This window comes from Bos indicus x Bos taurus, chromosome 10, assembly GCF_003369695.1.
Source record: "Bos indicus x Bos taurus breed Angus x Brahman F1 hybrid chromosome 10, Bos_hybrid_MaternalHap_v2.0, whole genome shotgun sequence".
Taxonomy (NCBI): Eukaryota; Metazoa; Chordata; class Mammalia; order Artiodactyla; family Bovidae; genus Bos; species Bos indicus x Bos taurus.
This window is the reverse complement of record NC_040085.1, coordinates 1233142-1249775: the sequence shown is the minus strand read 5'-3', so window position 1 is coordinate 1249775 and position 16634 is coordinate 1233142. Positions and strand designations below refer to the sequence as shown.

Genomic DNA, 16634 nt, shown 5'->3' with positions numbered 1-16634 from the left:
AGATGCAGAGCATGCTGGCCTCAGGAGGGGCCCAGGTGCCAGGCTGCGCCCTGCACGAGTCCCTGGCAGACACTGCCAGTGAGGCTGCAGCTGGGACCACCCAGACCCGCCAGCTTATTTCAATTTGCTCAAAGGCTGAATTGACTTAACAGTGGCTCTGGGGGCAGTGCTGGGTACAGCTGGACTCTGCCCAGGTCCTTCATCTCCTTTTTGTCTCCTGATACATGTTTCCTAAGAAACAATTCCTTATGTGGTAGCTAAGTGACTTTTCCATTTGGAATAGCAGTCTGAGTGGAGTGGGGGTTAGAGGCTGCCATACAGGGGAAGTTCTAAGCATGGCTGAGGTCCTTAGGACCCAGATGAAGGAGGAGAATCTCCTTAATCCCTCAGATGGTGGCAGAAGGCAAGCCTCGTGATAGATATGAGCAGACAAGCCTCATGGTGGATATGGGTAATGGCCTGAATGAGGGCATCACTGGCCCAAAAAGTGACCGAAGAGTCTAAAAATGAGAACCTATCACACTAAAATGTTTGACAAAGAAAAGTTCTCTTCGGGACCAGTAACCAATTTCTTAAGTCTTGTGGGTGTTCTTTTTTTTTTTTGGTACTTGTGTTGTTAAATAAAGGTTTGGTTTGCATATAACTTTCCAGGTTTATTACAAGGATGAGTGTGACAACATGAATTTTAAAACTCAGTATGGAAAACAAATCACAATGCCTCTGAACCTTGAAGTCCATGTTGTCTTTGATTTTAGCAATGAGTTAAATTCACTTAAATTTGTTTCCTAACAGAACCACGCTTTATAATGAAAAGTTGTTCTGTTCTTTAAAAAAAAAAAAAAAAGGGCAGAAAAATAGAAAATGAGCAAATAGTAAATTTTTGAAATCTAATTTTTTTAGATTTCAGATAGAACAAAGAGTGAGTTTTTGAAGCCATGGTGGTTTAAATATATCCAGTGTTCATGCTTTGTCAGCTTCATCCTGTTCTCACACACACACATGCACACACACTCATACACACATAAATATGGCCGGAACAGCTACCTTTCCCTCTCCTTCTATATCGAATTCAATTCCTAGATTCTGTTAACCTCTACTGGCATTTCACGGTTTATGGGTGAGGCACCTGGGAGCTGTGGCTTCTGACAGCGTGAGCACTGCTCAGAAACACGAAACCTTCAGGTGCCTGAGGTGGCAGAACAGTGAGTGCTCAGGAGAGACTGAGGAGGGGAGCGTGGAGGGGTGTAGAGTCATTTCTGAAGCTCTGCAAACTGATGGTCCTTAAGAAGACGGGGCTCTCCCTGCTCCCATCCCAGTTCTGAGCTTCTGGAAGAGGTGAGGCCGCCATGGGCTGAGCCATGGACTAAGCCGAGAGGAGATGAGTCAAGGTACTTGCAGTGTCTCACACGCGTGAGGAGCCCAAGAACCACTGTAAGTCAAGCTGCCTTATAGGCTACGATCTGTGCATCCTTTCACCTCCACTTACACGGGAGCCCATGTTGACAGCACAATGGGAACACAGGAAAGTGGAGACATTGAAAACAGCAAAATGAAAAGTCTTCCCAAAGGATCGCTGGCACAGTCCTACCTCATATGGATCTCGTAAGGGGTTGGGAATGTGAATCCTAGACATTACAAAAGGGAGAGACATGATGATGGCACTGTTCTCCAATCAGCATTAACAAGAGAGGAAACGGGTGGAAATGGAAGCTGAAACGAAACAAGGGGACCGCCCGGCTGGGGCAAGGCGGGCCTCTTACCGTAGTGCGGGATGATGGCCCAGGCCATGGCCGAGGCGTAGATGCCGCCGATCATCCAGAACATGCAGAGCCAGCTCAGATGCTCGCCCCGCTTCTCTCGGGCCAGCACTTCCGCAAAGTAGGAGAACACGGTGGGGATGGCTCCTCCAATCCTGCCAAGAGGTAGGGACGGTATGTGATATCAGAGCTCGTACAGCCAGTGTGAAACACGAAGGGCGGAGCTAACGCAAGCTCTATCAACACATGTTCTCTTTCTTTTCCAGCATATCAAGGAAGGTACATTTTCTACAACTTAGTAACTTTAATAGCGGCTCAGACGGTAAAGAATCTGCCTGCAACGCGGGAGACTGGGGTTCGATCCCCGCGTTGGGAAGATCTCCTGGAGTGGGGCATGGCAACCCACTACAGTATTCTTGCCTAGAGAATCCCCGTGGACAGAGGAGCTTGGCAGGCTACAGTTCATGGGGTCGCAAAGAGTCGGACCGACTGAGCAAATAAGCACACAGCATGTTCAAAATAGGTTTATTATCCTCCCCAAACTTGAACCTGCAATTAAACCATGTTACCAAAAGGTGGGAGTGGTACCCTACTCATGTGCTTTATATAGAGCACTTAGCTTAAGATCTCCATGGACTTTCTGTTTCTTGTTGCTGTTCTACATGGTGTTTATCAAAAAGCACAATATTTGGTATGATCTAGGAAATACTTTAACACATTCAGTTCAATTCAGTTCAGTCGCTCAGTTGTGTCTGACTCTTTGCGACCCCATGAATCGCAGCATGCCAGGCCTCCCTATCCATCACCAACTCCCATATATATATATATATATATATGATGGTTATGTCTTGTCCATGACATGGGGACTTTGGAAAGAGATTCAAACACCTCTAGAGGGCTGACTACAACTGATCCTATTCCACAGCATTGGTCCTACAGCCCTGTCTGAGGGATATGTTAACACAGGACCCACAGGGCTGCTTCCTAGACTGGCTCTGGTCCCAGTCCAGCAGATACTGCTAAATGAGTACATGTGAAAGGGGCACTGGGACAATCACATAAAGAGCTGCTGGTTTAGATTACCAACAGCGCAATGCTTCCTTCCAGTCAAGGTGATTTTAAGAGACACTGACTGATCTCTGGATAGAAGGTATGAACAGTGACCTCTTCTCAGGTTAAGGTTCTCAAATGAGGGTCTATGGAATCAAAATTTTGTTCATTCTAGGGAGATGGGCCATAGAACTCATCAGAAGGTCAACTTGGCCTTGACCCCACAAATTTTAAGACACTGTCTAAGAAAGTAAGGTAGTATGGGAAATAATTACTATCATTCTAAACAATATGTGAATTCTTAACATAATTATTTTTTTAAGCGTGCTACAATATAGTGAAAGTGAAAGTCGCTCAGTCGTGTCCGACTCTTTGCAACCCCATGGGCTATACAGTCCATGGAATTCTCCAGGCCAGAATACTGGAGTGGATAGCCTTGCCCTTCTCCAGGGGATCTTCCCAACCCAGGGATCAAACCCAGGTCTCCCACATTGCAGGCAGATTCTGTATCAGCTGAGCTACAAGGGAAGCCCAAGAATACTGGAGTGGGTAGCCTATCCCTTCTCCAGGGATCTTCCTGACCCAGGAATTGAACTGGGGTCTCCTGCATTGCAGGCGGATTCTTCACCAACTGAGTTATCAGGGAAGCCCTCAACATATAAGCAAGTTGTAAAGACAACATCTAGTGATACAGTTTTTCAAACATGTACTGATTCCTTTATGTTCATGTTTCTGTAAGGAAAATTGCGATTGACATTTCAAGTAAATTTGATGTCAAGGAATGACACTTGTATTTATCCATTTAGCAATAACTGATTTCCTGAGTGCCTTTAATATGATAAAGAGTGACAGCGATCTTAGCAAATGCAATGAAGAGAAAGGCCACATCTGCAGCAGATGTACCTAATGAACCACGGAGCTGATAGTGTCACTCTGCACCAACTGGTAGGCATGGCACCGTTTCATGAGTCTGCCCCTGTTTATGTGGTAGTCATCTGTGGCTGGATATGTGCAGACCACCTAGAATAGTGCTTTTCAATCTACAGGCTACAAAATTAATTTAGCAAATGTCAATAGCATTTTAAAAATTGAAATAGACATGAAATATTTGAGTGACATTCAAGTAATAAGTATCATTTCATACATTTCATTCACAATAAACATTTATAGTGTGTAATATATATTCATATGTGTATATATGTGAGTATAAATATACATAAATATATAACTATATATATGCATGTGTGCTAAGTTGCTTCAGTCATGTCCGATTCTTTGCGACCCTAAGGACTACAGCTCACTAGGCTCCTAGAATCCATGGGATTCTCCAGGCAAGAATAATGGAGTGGACTGCCTTGCTCTCTTTCAGGGGATTTTCCCAATCCAGGGACTGAACCTATGTCTCCTGCGGCTCCTGCATTGCAGGCAGATTCTTTACTGCTGAGCCCTGGGGAAGCCCATAATTATATATATACTTATATATATATATGCTCTTAGTAAGACCTACTGTTCAAAGAGTTTGAAAATCACTAACTTAGAGCGTCTATATCTGTTCCTCTGGGGTATGAATGTGATGGTTCTACCTAAAATCTCCATAGGATTTCAGACGTAGCACATGGCAACTCAGCACCATCACATCAAGGGTAGCCAGCCAGGTCCAAGTCCATCAACCAGACCCCCAAACAAGAAACAGATGTATATGATGACCAGTCAGAGCTGGCTATAAACCACACCACAGAAACACACGGTTCTCTGCCTGGCTTCCTGAGGACCTCACACCATGCGTGGACAGCTAGCTGAATTTAAAAATTCAACAATGCTTCAAACAGGTTTGAAATGGTTCCGTTACAACACACAATTTTAATGGGAAATAAAACATCTGTGTCATAAATCATTTAACGCTGTTCCTTTTGTCATTTGATGTGAGGAATCTGTTTCTCTGGACTATAAAGTCCCAGGTCCCTAATCCGTGTCTTCACTTTTCGATGCAAAGGAAGAGCCTCAGTTTTTACTGATTTTTAACATCCTAATTAATGTTTCATTGGTTTTCTGGACACTCTGTATGTATGAGTGGTAACTCACACTTCAGGAAGGCACAGTTGTGTGTCAGGGGATGCCAGGTTGCTCTGAACCAAGATGAATGTATTCCAGGTGGCTACCAATGCAGTTGCATAAAAGAACACCAACTTTAGGGGCTTTTAAACAATCCTTCTGGTTTTAATTCAAAGTCTCTTTTTCAAGTTTTTTTTGTTTTGTTTTGATTTTTGCTTTTTGAATTTCTTTTTGCATGGATGTCTCTCAATGTTTGTAAAGCAGACCACAAGGAATTCTAACATCAAGGGCTAAGTGAGTCTGAAGAAGGAGGGAAGGAATCTATTTAAATCCCTCGCAAAGTCCTTCAGACTCAGAGACCTAAAAAACAATCCAAGCATTCACATTTCCTATTGTGAGCTGATCATGTATTTGGGGGAAAACATTAACTCCTCATCATACGGTGATATCCTTCAAGCAGAGAAAAAACATTACAGTACATTGCAGTGTGCCGTAATATTAACTGTTCCTGGAGTTTCATAGCCGATCAGAGCGATTACACGTTGTTTGCACTAGACCAGAGGCTCTTGGAAGGTGATGACTACAACATATCCATCTTTGAATCCCCCTTACTTGGCCTACTGGGCTTGCACTGTTTACTCGTAAGAAACGAATTGCCCCGAGACTCTCTGATGATGGAGGGAGGAGTAAGCTGCTGTGACGACCTAACCTCTCCAGTGAGTGGAAACATACACCTTATGTCCTGGGCCAACATGACCGGAGAAGCTGGGGGTGCTGTCATGGCAGTTCTGACAGCAGCAGAGCCCCCACAGGGTTCGTGAACTACTCTATGTCTTAGTGGTCACCCTCCACCACCAAATCTTATTTTAAAAGCTCCCTATTACTATTCTACCTCACTATTTTGTATGAGGGGCTAATATATCTCCTTATTTGTTTTATTGTACTAAGATACAATTTCTGAGAACACTTGAAGGGAGAAACATATCTGAATGGAGTTTCTCAAATTCTCTACGGTTATTAAATAGGGTTGATTTTGTGCCCCTCTCCCAGCAGACATTTGACAATGTCTGGAGATATTTTTAGTTATCACAGCTCAGGGGTTGCCCCTGGCACATTGTGGGCAGAGTTCAGGCACACTGCTAAAAACCCTATCATATTCACAGCAGCCCCTCACAACAAAGACTTATCCAGCTGCCAATATCAATAGTGCTGAGGTTGAGAAACTCTTGCCATGGGGATGTAATAGAGGAAATATGATACTTTAAACAGCCAGGATATAAGGCATACCATGGTTATCTTTTACACAGCAGATAGGCAGTAAATGTCTAAATACAGTTAACAGGGAGACCTCTTTATTGTTCATTATCTACTGATTAATTAGCTACTGTTGAAATGTGCTCACGATTTCATTTTTGACAGAATATTTACACAAACGAAACAATGAGATCAGGGTGGTTTATAAAGAATTTTTCTCACCATAGGATATTAAGTCTATTTTATTAGCTCCCATCAAGGATCATATCTTCATTGTCCATGGTAGTTGGAGGCACAAAGGGAATAATAATTGAAATGCACACTCTATTATGGGTAGAAGATTAGCCAGATTCAAAATAATTGAATTGACACTGATGAAACAGAATGTTGACATGTGGAATTTCAGAGTTGGAGCTATTTTCCCTAAGTACTGTTAATGGTAGGTGTTTACAACTTTAATTACAGAAATATAAAGAAAGTAAAAAAGAATCTGTATTAAAACACATCACTAGAATAAGCTGGCACCCCTCCAGTACCTCGTTGCATGTGTGTGTCCACTCAAGTGTGGGAACACACATAACATGCCCCTCAAAAGCTCTGCAATACTTCTCGCAATACTCAGTATGAGGCATCAAGTAAATGTCATAAAACATATTTTCCTCAGTAAACTAAGACAAATTCACAAATGAGATATAGTATAAGGCGAAGACTTATATCAGCTTTACAGACAAAATTTCTGTGTTGGAAACACGAGACATGTAAATTGAATGAGATTAGCAAAGTGGGAAGAAGGAGAAGGCCAAACATTCCTGTCTCCACAAACCTCCTTGAAAAACTGGGAAGCCTGACTGATTTAAGTCTGCACATTTCACAGGCACAGCTCGCATCACTCCAGCCTCGATGACACCTTCGTGGTGGATTACGTCTGTCTCTGTACCTTGTCACTCGGATGTATGCTGGCTACTGAGAAGATGAGGAGGAGGTTTCTATGGTGAAAGAAGGAGGTTGTACTCAAAAAGGCCAGTTATACTTAAAATGGCTTGAAGTATGATGTTCAGGGGAGAAATTATAGAATGATGACTTCCTGTCCTGAAAAGAATTGAATAATTCTGTTGTGCTTTAATGCTTCAGTGAGCATGTATTGATAATAATGAGTAATTTTATTCTTACTTACTTCACCACGTGATTGCCAGCCAGTGCCGTTCCTCAAACTTCCCTTTCCATTGGGAAATGAGGTATTACATGAGAATGTAATTAAGCAGGAAGTTGAATAAGCATTGTAAAGTCATGTGTTCCTTACAGATAGTAAGCAGGTGGCAAAATCCACCAAGAGCTGACGCTGGTGGCTTTATTACAAGTATTATGGGTTTATAAAAATGACTAATGAATGCTGTAGTCTATGCCAGGAATCACAATCACAAATAATTTTCGTGAAAAATATCCTTTTAATCCTTGCTCAGAATCAGCAACCAAAAAAAGAAAGAAGACTCTGAACGGCCAGGCAAGTCGGACAGCAATTCGGAACCAGTTCACTGTGTTTTCAACTGGACCCAGAAGTAAACAACTAAAGCTGCTGCTGCTGCTGCTGCTAAGTCACTTCAGTCGTGTCCGACTCTGTGCGACCCCAGAGACGGCAGCCCACCAGGCTCCCCCGTCCCTGGGATTCTCCAGGCAAGAACACTAGAGTGGGTTGCCATTTCCTTCTCCAGTGCATGAAAGTGAAAAGTGAAAGTGAAGTCGCTCAGTCGTGTCCTACTCTCAGCGACCCCATGGACTGCAGCCTACCAGCTAAAGCAGCAACTCCAAAGATGGACTTCCTTTTCATGATAGTAACAGAGCATCACAGAGGAGGCTGCTCAGAGGCTTAGATGAAAGGACACAGATCTAACATCTCTGAACAGGCTAGGCTGGCACAGAAAATGAGATTGCTGTATTGATTAGAAGGCATATGTCTACTGTAAGTAATCAAGATAGAGACAGGAAAAGAATGTTTCCTGGTAACAAAACCAATCATCAAATTAGGAATAGGGATCCCTCATGCCCAGCTTTGATGCTAAAGCGTGGGGGGTTAGGGTAGCTTTAGTCTTCCCATCTGCAAAGCCGCAGCTTAAACCTGACTATTTTGAGAATATGGAGATGCACACATATAATCTGAGTAAAAGTTGTGTTTCTAAGAAAACATAATTTCAATTCCCCTAGCCCTTGTTTGCAACCATATTGGTGCCCTAAGCCCGTCAAACCTAAACAACTGCAGGCAGCAGCTAGTGGTAAAGAATTTGCCTGTAAATTCAGGAAATGCTGGTTCAATGCCTGGGTCGGGAAAATCCCCTGGAGAAGGGCACGGCAACCCATTCCAGTGTTCTTGTCTGGAGAATCCCACGGACGGAGGAGTCTGGCGGTTCCTACAGTCCATAAGGTCACAAAGAGTCGGACACGACTGAAGCAACTTAGCAACGCAGCATGCACGCAAAGCCCCTCAAACCTAAACAGATCTGCATATCCACAGCAGCAGACAGGCTGCCATGGAGGGAGAAGATATATTCAGAGATCAGAGTCCTCATGCTGTCTTGGAAAAGAATCATCTCACTATTGAGACAGCTGGAATCATGCACTCCCACAGCACCTAAATGATGTTGTGAATAAAGATGGTGATGACCGTTAGGATGATCTGTAAGAAGTGATGAAAAAAGACATGCAGACTTTTCCAGTCACTTGCTGTATATATCTAATCACCCTTTTCTCCTCAGTCTCCCACTCAGCTGCCATTTACCAATCCATCCATCATCCCCCCCTCCCCCGCACCATCCAGCCCCTCACCCAGCCAAGATCTGGGCCAAGGACCTGGTGCTGGAGGGACAGGCATGAAGAATACATATCCCTACCCTCATGGAGCTCACAGAGTCAGTTCTTAAAAGTGCATGTGGCTAATTTTTCATAATTATACATTATGACTTTGGGAGAACTTTTCCTGTTACTTCTTTCTCCCTTGGAATCTATAGTTCTTTCGCCAAAAGGTATACAGGGAAATAAACTGTCTGAATGGCCCACTGTTGTTGGAAATTCTCATAAAAGGCATTGTTTAAGGCAGTGCTTTCCAACAGAAATACCATGTGAAGTATGTATAAATTTTGAATTTTCTAGAAAAGATATTAAAACAAGGCTGCAGTTAACTTTTAATAAATATTCATTTAACCCAATGTATCCAAATACTATCATTTTAACATGTAATCAATGTAAAAATTATTAATGAGATATTTTATACTCTTTTGCATGTATTAAGGCTTTGGAATCCAGTGCTATGTACTTTATACTTTACAGCACATCTAAATTTGGCCACATTTCATATACTTCGAGGCTACATATGGCCTGCGGGACTGCACAGGCCCAGGAAAACACTGACTCACTGTTTATAACTTGGGTTTGCAATTACTTTTGGATTAAAGGTAATTTAGTCTGTTGCCTCATCTTCCATATTGGAAACAGTCTTTCCATTCCAATTCTTTGGGTCAGAAATCTTGAACGGATCTGTTCAAAATGTTTATTTGGTGTCTGTCATGGATCAGACATCGTGTGGTATGAAATCACAGACATTTCTCAATGAATCTGAGATAACACAGGCCTGGTGGTTATAAGCATGAAGCCAGACTGCCTGGGTATGATTTTACCATTAGCCTCTCTGTGCCTCATCGTTCTCATCTATAAAATGGGTAGCATAAATATTATCTTCCTCATAGGGTCACCATGAGGCTTTAATGAATCAATATTTATAAAGTACTTAACACAGCATCTCTCAATAGGGCAACTACTACATAGATGTTTGATAAAACATGTTTAAAAGTTGAAAAATTTTAAACAGTTCTGCGTTTTTCCAATGCAGGAGGTATAACCTTACAGTTTGGAATTAGACTAAAACTCAGAAGAGCTGGGAGTCTACTGAACACATGGAAGTCAATCTATCCGTACCCCAATGTTCTAATTTCAAAAAGGCAGGGTATTTTTGCATACTCAATTATTTTAGAAATGTTCCGGACATAAATGAGGTTCTACATAGTTTGAAGAATTTCAGTTAGTGGTGATCATTTCTATCAAGTCAAGGTATTCCGGTTATTGTACCCTGACAACAATGGATTGATATCAGTGAATGGATAGATATTGTTTAGCTATGAAGGATGCATTTATGAGGCTCCATTTGCAGAGGGAGAAATGGCCAGTCATTCTCCTACCATACACAGACACTGAAATTTCATTTTAATTTCTGTTGCTGGTGTAGTTTTCTCCTGACCTTTACGCTTAGCAGTGCCAGGCCTTCAGCAAGACGCTCCCAAGTTTGACATTGCCCGGCATCTGAAGCATTCCCATTCTCATAATTAACGGTGACTGGAAACAAATAATTTAATTCTGGGCAAATGAAAATGAATCAATGGTGTCAACTCCATTTCCCATCTTTCTAATTTTCTGTAACAAAAGAGGAGAGGGAAATGTCTGTTCCCCGATGTGAGACTCACTTAGGAAACTGAGAGACAGATGAATAATTGCTGATGCCCTACTCCTCCTTCCCATAAAACACTGCTGTCCCTGGCAGGAAGAGTGTGCCTTGTGCTGAATAAACACGTAAAGTCATACAGAATTTGGCACCTGGACACATCTGTTTCTAAGAAAATACACTCATGACTTAGTGTGGTGAATAAAGAGGAAAGCACATCTATCACAAACCCAGCCATCAGGCTCCTTTATATGCAGAGCAGGAATATAACACAGTCCTGCTAATGATGCCTCAGAAACAAAATAAGACAGGGCAAGAGGAAGCCTGTGGCACTTGCAATAAAGTCAACACAAGGCATCTTAACCTTGGATTCAGAATGCACAGTTTGCCTGTTCACAGAGTGGCCAGTTCAGAAGGACTTCACTGCAACCTAAGTCCTGGCTGTGTCCCTCCTGGTCCCATCACTGAACCTTAACCTGTGAAATGAGGGGTTTGGACTGTGACCCAGAAATTCGCTTCCTCCTCTGAAAGGCCCAGTGTGAGGAATTGGTAGACAGGCACCATACCAATGTGGAGATCCTACCAGTGCTCTGTCCATTCCAATTATGTATTCTGGAACTGGGAAGTGACCACAGGATGGATTCAGGGACCTCCTGGACTCACTGTGAGATGGATCTGAGATCAAACTCCATTGAACACCCGACCTCTGTAAGTCCTTAACTCTGAGTGGTGAACCACAGTGACATTTTGGGTCCCCTGGAATTAATGTCAGTTCAGAGCCAGTGCCTAGTAAGCTCTGAAAAGTCGATTATTTCCTTTTCTCTCATTCAGTTACCCTGGTAAAAGGCTACAGGTCCTTTTGGGGAAGACTGGGGGAAAGATGAACAGCATAAACTTCCAGCAATGTAGTAGGGTCTCCCCTTCATTCAAGGGGTTCTGGGTCTGTAAACTGGCTCAAGTCTGGAAATTGACTGAGGGCCATGCCTTTTTGTTTTTATGATGCAAGTTAAACATTTGGTTATTTAATTGAGAACTCTTCCCCTTACACAGACCAAGTAAGACTTTATTAAGCTTCCTGCGATTAAGCAGTAAAGAGTGGACAGACCTATCCTGTCAATCTCTTGGAATTTACATGCTGGTGGAGGAAAGACATATAAGAAGCAAATATTTTGGTGTATTGATCAGTGCAACCAAAAAGACCAACCAGGGGTCTGTGGGGACAGTCACTGGGAGGGGTGGTCTGAGGTTGTGAGTGCTGAGGGCCCAGGAAGAAGACCCCGTGAAGCTGAAAGGATGGTGAGAGTGATGCTCCTGGGAAATGCGTGGAGCGTTGCAGGGTCTGAGCACCAGAGTTCCACAACGGGAAAAAAGTGCCAACATTCTGAAATTTTCCTTCCTTGTTCACCGAGTTCTCTTCAATTTAAAACCAGATCAGACGTGGATAAGGGAGCTGCCTGGTGCATAGAAATAACAAGATCTCCTATTTAAGGTCTCTAGGATCAAAGTCTTAATTCTTTGACTCAAGTTTTAACTAACAATGTTTAAATAAAAGGACTATGTCAAAACTTCAGCTGCTTATGTTTTCAGTGTGTAAGTGATGGATGTGGAAAGGGTTTGAACATTACACGCCTTTTAAACAACAAGAGCCTTCACGCAGAAACTGGCTTTTCACTCACAGTTTTGTCACCGTTTTCTCTTCATCTATGAGCCTCCCACACCCCTTGCTGCTGCCCCATAAAGGACACTGACTAGTTCTTAGCATATAGAGAATGGGAGTGCTTTTGAATTGTGGTGCTGGAGAAGACTCTGGAGAGTCCCTTGGACAGCAAGGAGATCAAACCAGTCAATCCTAAAGGAGATCAACCCTGAACATTCATTGGAAGGACTGATGCTGAGGCTGAAGCTCCAATACTTTGGCCACCTGATACGAAGAACCAACTCACTGGAAAAGACCCTGATGTCAGGAAAAATTGAGGGCAGGAGGGGAAGGGGACGACAGAGGACGAAATGGTTAGATAGCATCACCGACTCGATAGACATGAGTTTGAGCAAGCTCTGGGAGATGGTGAAGGACAGGGAGGCCTGGTGTGCTGCAGTCCATGGGGTCGCAAAGAGTCAGACGCGACTGAATGACAACGGGAGGGCTGTCCGTGTACCTTCCCTCTCCAAGCAGACAGGAAGCATCTAGGGGCCAGGTCTCATCTATAACTGTGAAAGGTCCTCCATGGTTTCAGGAGAAGAGAAGGTGTGAAAGAGTTTTGTTTTTGAGTTGGAATGGAATTGGAGAACATAGAGACTCAGCTGAGAGTGTCCAGATGAACCCTCGCTGCCGAGACAACCCCTCTGTCATCCGGGCAGCTCTCCATATGTTAGGAGAAGGCAACAAGGCACCAAACTCATCCAAGGAAGAGAGACCAATTTCTTCACTTCCCTTAACAGCTGTGTTTCTCAGGTACCCTCAGCTGCTGGATCCTACAAGGTCCTGAGTGTTTCGCTACCTGGGCCCAGGTGAGTAAGCTCACATGGCTTCCCCGCAAGCCCCACTCCCAGCTGAGGGACTCTCCAACTATTCTGGAGAGCAGGGATGCTCCATTTTACTTGCCTGTTTTCTTCCAAGTCTTTGCCCATGATTAGTCTTTTCTGTTTCTCTCTGGGAATCAAAGTCGGAAAGAAGCCTCTTTTCCCCTCTCCATCTGCTGTCACTTTAAGGCAAGATTCAACATGCAATCTCACTTGATCCTCATACTCAAAGGTAGGATGCAAAGCACTATTTTCTCCCTTTCACAAAAGAAGCAGCAGGCTGGAGGGCCCGCGGGACTTTCCCAAGGGCTCACAGTAAGGCCAGGGGTAGGGTGGACTTGAATTTCTGGACTCCCCATTCTGTGCCCACTTTGCAAAGGCATTCAGTGCATTAGTCTCTCGGAGCACAATTGATAGAGTGTAGCTGAATTAGCAATGCACAGCCTGTGCTTTGCCAGGTAAATTATCTTATTTAGAGGTCTGCAGCCCTGAGCTGCTGGTTGAAAAATGATGTGTCGGCAACAAAGAAGCAAATGATGTCATGAATATACCCAAGCCTTCTCTGTCTCTGTGCTGCCCTTGAATTAGCTTCTGGACAGCCCCTTAGTCTGGAGTATGCTACAGCCACCAGAATGGCCCTTTTCTCTGCAGTCAATGGAGTTGCCCATGTCTTCATCTAGACTGGCAATGAAAATTGCCATAATCATCCAAACCCGGCCAGGTACTTTTGAGTCTATGGATATTGTTGATATTTTCTGGATAAGGCTGTGAATGGAAAGGACTGGAAAGTTCAGAATTTGGGTTGTTAGGCTTCTTCTGACAGGCTAGCGGTATTATGTACATAAAAGAAAAAGCAGGAGGAAGTTCTCCTGTGGCAAGAATGTCTTATCCTATGGACCCTGAGATGGTCCTTTAACAAGCAGCTTTAATCGCACCTGCTCTTCCTCAGGTATCTCAACTCACTCAGCACTGGCTTGGCTGCAGCCCTCTGAATTCATGACCCAGAAATCCTCCCCACAGATGACGTGTGCAGCCAGTCTCACACAGAGCCTTGAACACCAAGCATCCCCTCTGCTAAGGAAAAGCCCTCTTTCCCCATTGATACAAAGCAAATGATTGATTCTGATCATTTTTCTCCAAGGAAAAAATATTTTCAAACTTTCCAACCCTCCTGCTTTACTGCAGTGTCTTCACTCTAAGGAGAACTCCTGAGATTCCTGCAACTTAGTCATACATTTGCCAAGTGCCCGCTGTGTGAAGAATATGTCAAAGCAGGAAATGCAAGAGACATGGGTTTGATCTCTGGGTCGGGAAGATCCCCTGGAGTAGGAAATGGCAACCCACTCCAGTCTCCTTGCCTGGAAAATTCCATGGACAGGGGAGCCTGGCGGGCTACGGTCCATGGGGTCGCAAAGAGTCGGACACGACTGAGCAACTGAGCATGCACACACATCCTGTGTGTAGAATGTAGCACAGATGAGGTTCCAGAAGATAAAAAAAGAACATCAGAAAAACCTGTGGATCCACCAATCTCAATATGTGAACAAATCTTGTGGCAGAAAACAATATAAAAATGTAAGTGTTTTGAATGAATTATGAAAGTGAACCATTAGTCTGCACGGGGAAACCTTTGTACTCTTAAAATAATCCACTTACATAGTCTTTCTCTTTGATGTCTTATATTCCGGCTAATCTTAGCTCTGATTTTAAAGTACTACTATATGTAATTAAGAGAGATGGGCTGCAGCTTTTTGACCTCCTCTTTGGGCAAAACTGGGCTTTGCTGTGTGGTGACCAACATCATCAACCACAACTGATCGGCTTCTCAAATTCATAACCCAGCACAGATTCCTGCCCCTTCTTCACTCATTTTTCTTTTATTTTATATTATTCCTATAGATTCATCTTATGCTAGACTCCCTCAGAAACAACATCTCTAAACAACATCTTAAACAGAGTTCTTAAGCATGAATCAGAAATTTTATATTTACACTATTTTTTTTTCCTATTCAAGCAGTTTCTTGGACTCTCCTAATTGAAGTATTGGGTTTTCCTAAGCTGTGGATTTGCTTAATCTAGTAACGAGTGCTTCAAGTTCTTTAACAAAAACGACTAACCATTGGTTACACTATGCCACTGCACTTGTCAACAGCACAACTTCTGTTGATTCACCAGAAGTCAGGAACCTATAAAAAGAACCTATTGCATCTCATGAAGCAGGCTTCCTACTTAGTTAAATATGCTATTGGTGGTTTAGTCGCTAAGTCATGTTGCAACTGGTTGCGACCCCATGGACTGTAGCCTGCCAGGTTCCTCTGTGGAGCGGGTTGTCACTTCCTTCTCCAGGGGATCTTCCGGACCCAGGGATCAAACTCAGATCTCCTGCATTGCAGGTGGTCTCCTGCAGTTACCATGGATCAATTAAACAATATTTACTTGAGACCCTCTCATCTTGGATTTAAGAGCATTGTTGAATGGTTCAAACCTTTAATTAGTTCATAATAGGTAGGACTAAAGCTATTTCTGGCTTAAATTTTTAGAAGAAAAAAACATCCACTCATAAATGTGCACTGCCACAGATATAGCATTCCTTTGAAAACAACACCCATTTCCTAGACATAAAGCACTAAAAGAATCAGCCACGGGAACACAGATGCGTATTCCCTTCTCTTCTGGATTTAAAGGTTGATAATTATATTTCTAAGAACCAGCATTATGGCTCCTAAGGCTGACACAAAGATGGGAAAGGAAATGCATTAAGGGATAATTTTTTGGTAATGAGAGCCTCTAGAGTGGAAAACATGTACATTATGTCTTTATGTAGAATAAACACATTACTATAAAATCCGAAAGAGAAAACCTTACCCGAATCCAGAAAGTAAGCGACAGAAGAGAAAGAAGCCATAACCTTGGACAAATGAAGACAGGAAGGCAAAGAATCCGTTGATAGACATGCAAATCAGAAGGGACTGCTTCCTTCCCACTTTGTCTGCCAGGCCTCCCCAGAAGAATGCCCCCACCATCATGCCGAGGTACACTATGCTGCCTGCAACACACAGAAAACAAAGAAACACGTCAGAGCGGGCAGGAACGACACTTGGAACAGCAAGTGAACAAGGGGCAGGAGACGTTCTAGAATTCTGCGTGGGAAAGCAGCTCCTTTACAAATAGATTCTGCAGGATCCACGAATCCGCTTTCAAGCTGGAAAACAAGCTCTGTGGGTTTCCTCAGGCTGCCATGGGTGATGGCAAGGGCAGAAGATGAGACGGTCACGTTCTCCCCAGCCTTGTGGGGAGGGTACCCCCAGTGGGCAGGCATGAGGAGTCCCCATAGAGAACAGTCCCGCACTTTGATTCATGGCTGTGTCATCTTTGGTCCAAATGCCCAGCTTAGCACCACAGGAAAGCTGAGATGGGAGACTGAGTCAGGGGCTCCCAGGTCAAACGGATCCTCTAGCCTGCTTCAAGCCTGCGCTGCAGCAGATGACCTGGGCCACAGCCAGACTCCTAGGAAACTT

At 43.5% G+C, this 16634-nt stretch overlaps 1 protein-coding gene across 1 annotated transcript in view; it reads right to left on the bottom strand.

Moving 5' to 3' along the window:
- Window positions 1-16634, bottom strand: part of SV2C (synaptic vesicle glycoprotein 2C) — a 216828-nt gene that overhangs the window by 97518 nt on the left and 102676 nt on the right. Inside the window, exons 3-4 of the mRNA XM_027552910.1 lie at window positions 15982-16162; window positions 1761-1912 (exon numbers count right to left, since the gene is read on the bottom strand). Coding sequence (XP_027408711.1) covers window positions 1761-1912; window positions 15982-16162 — 333 coding nt within the window. The remainder of the gene's footprint in view (window positions 1-1760; window positions 1913-15981; window positions 16163-16634) is intronic.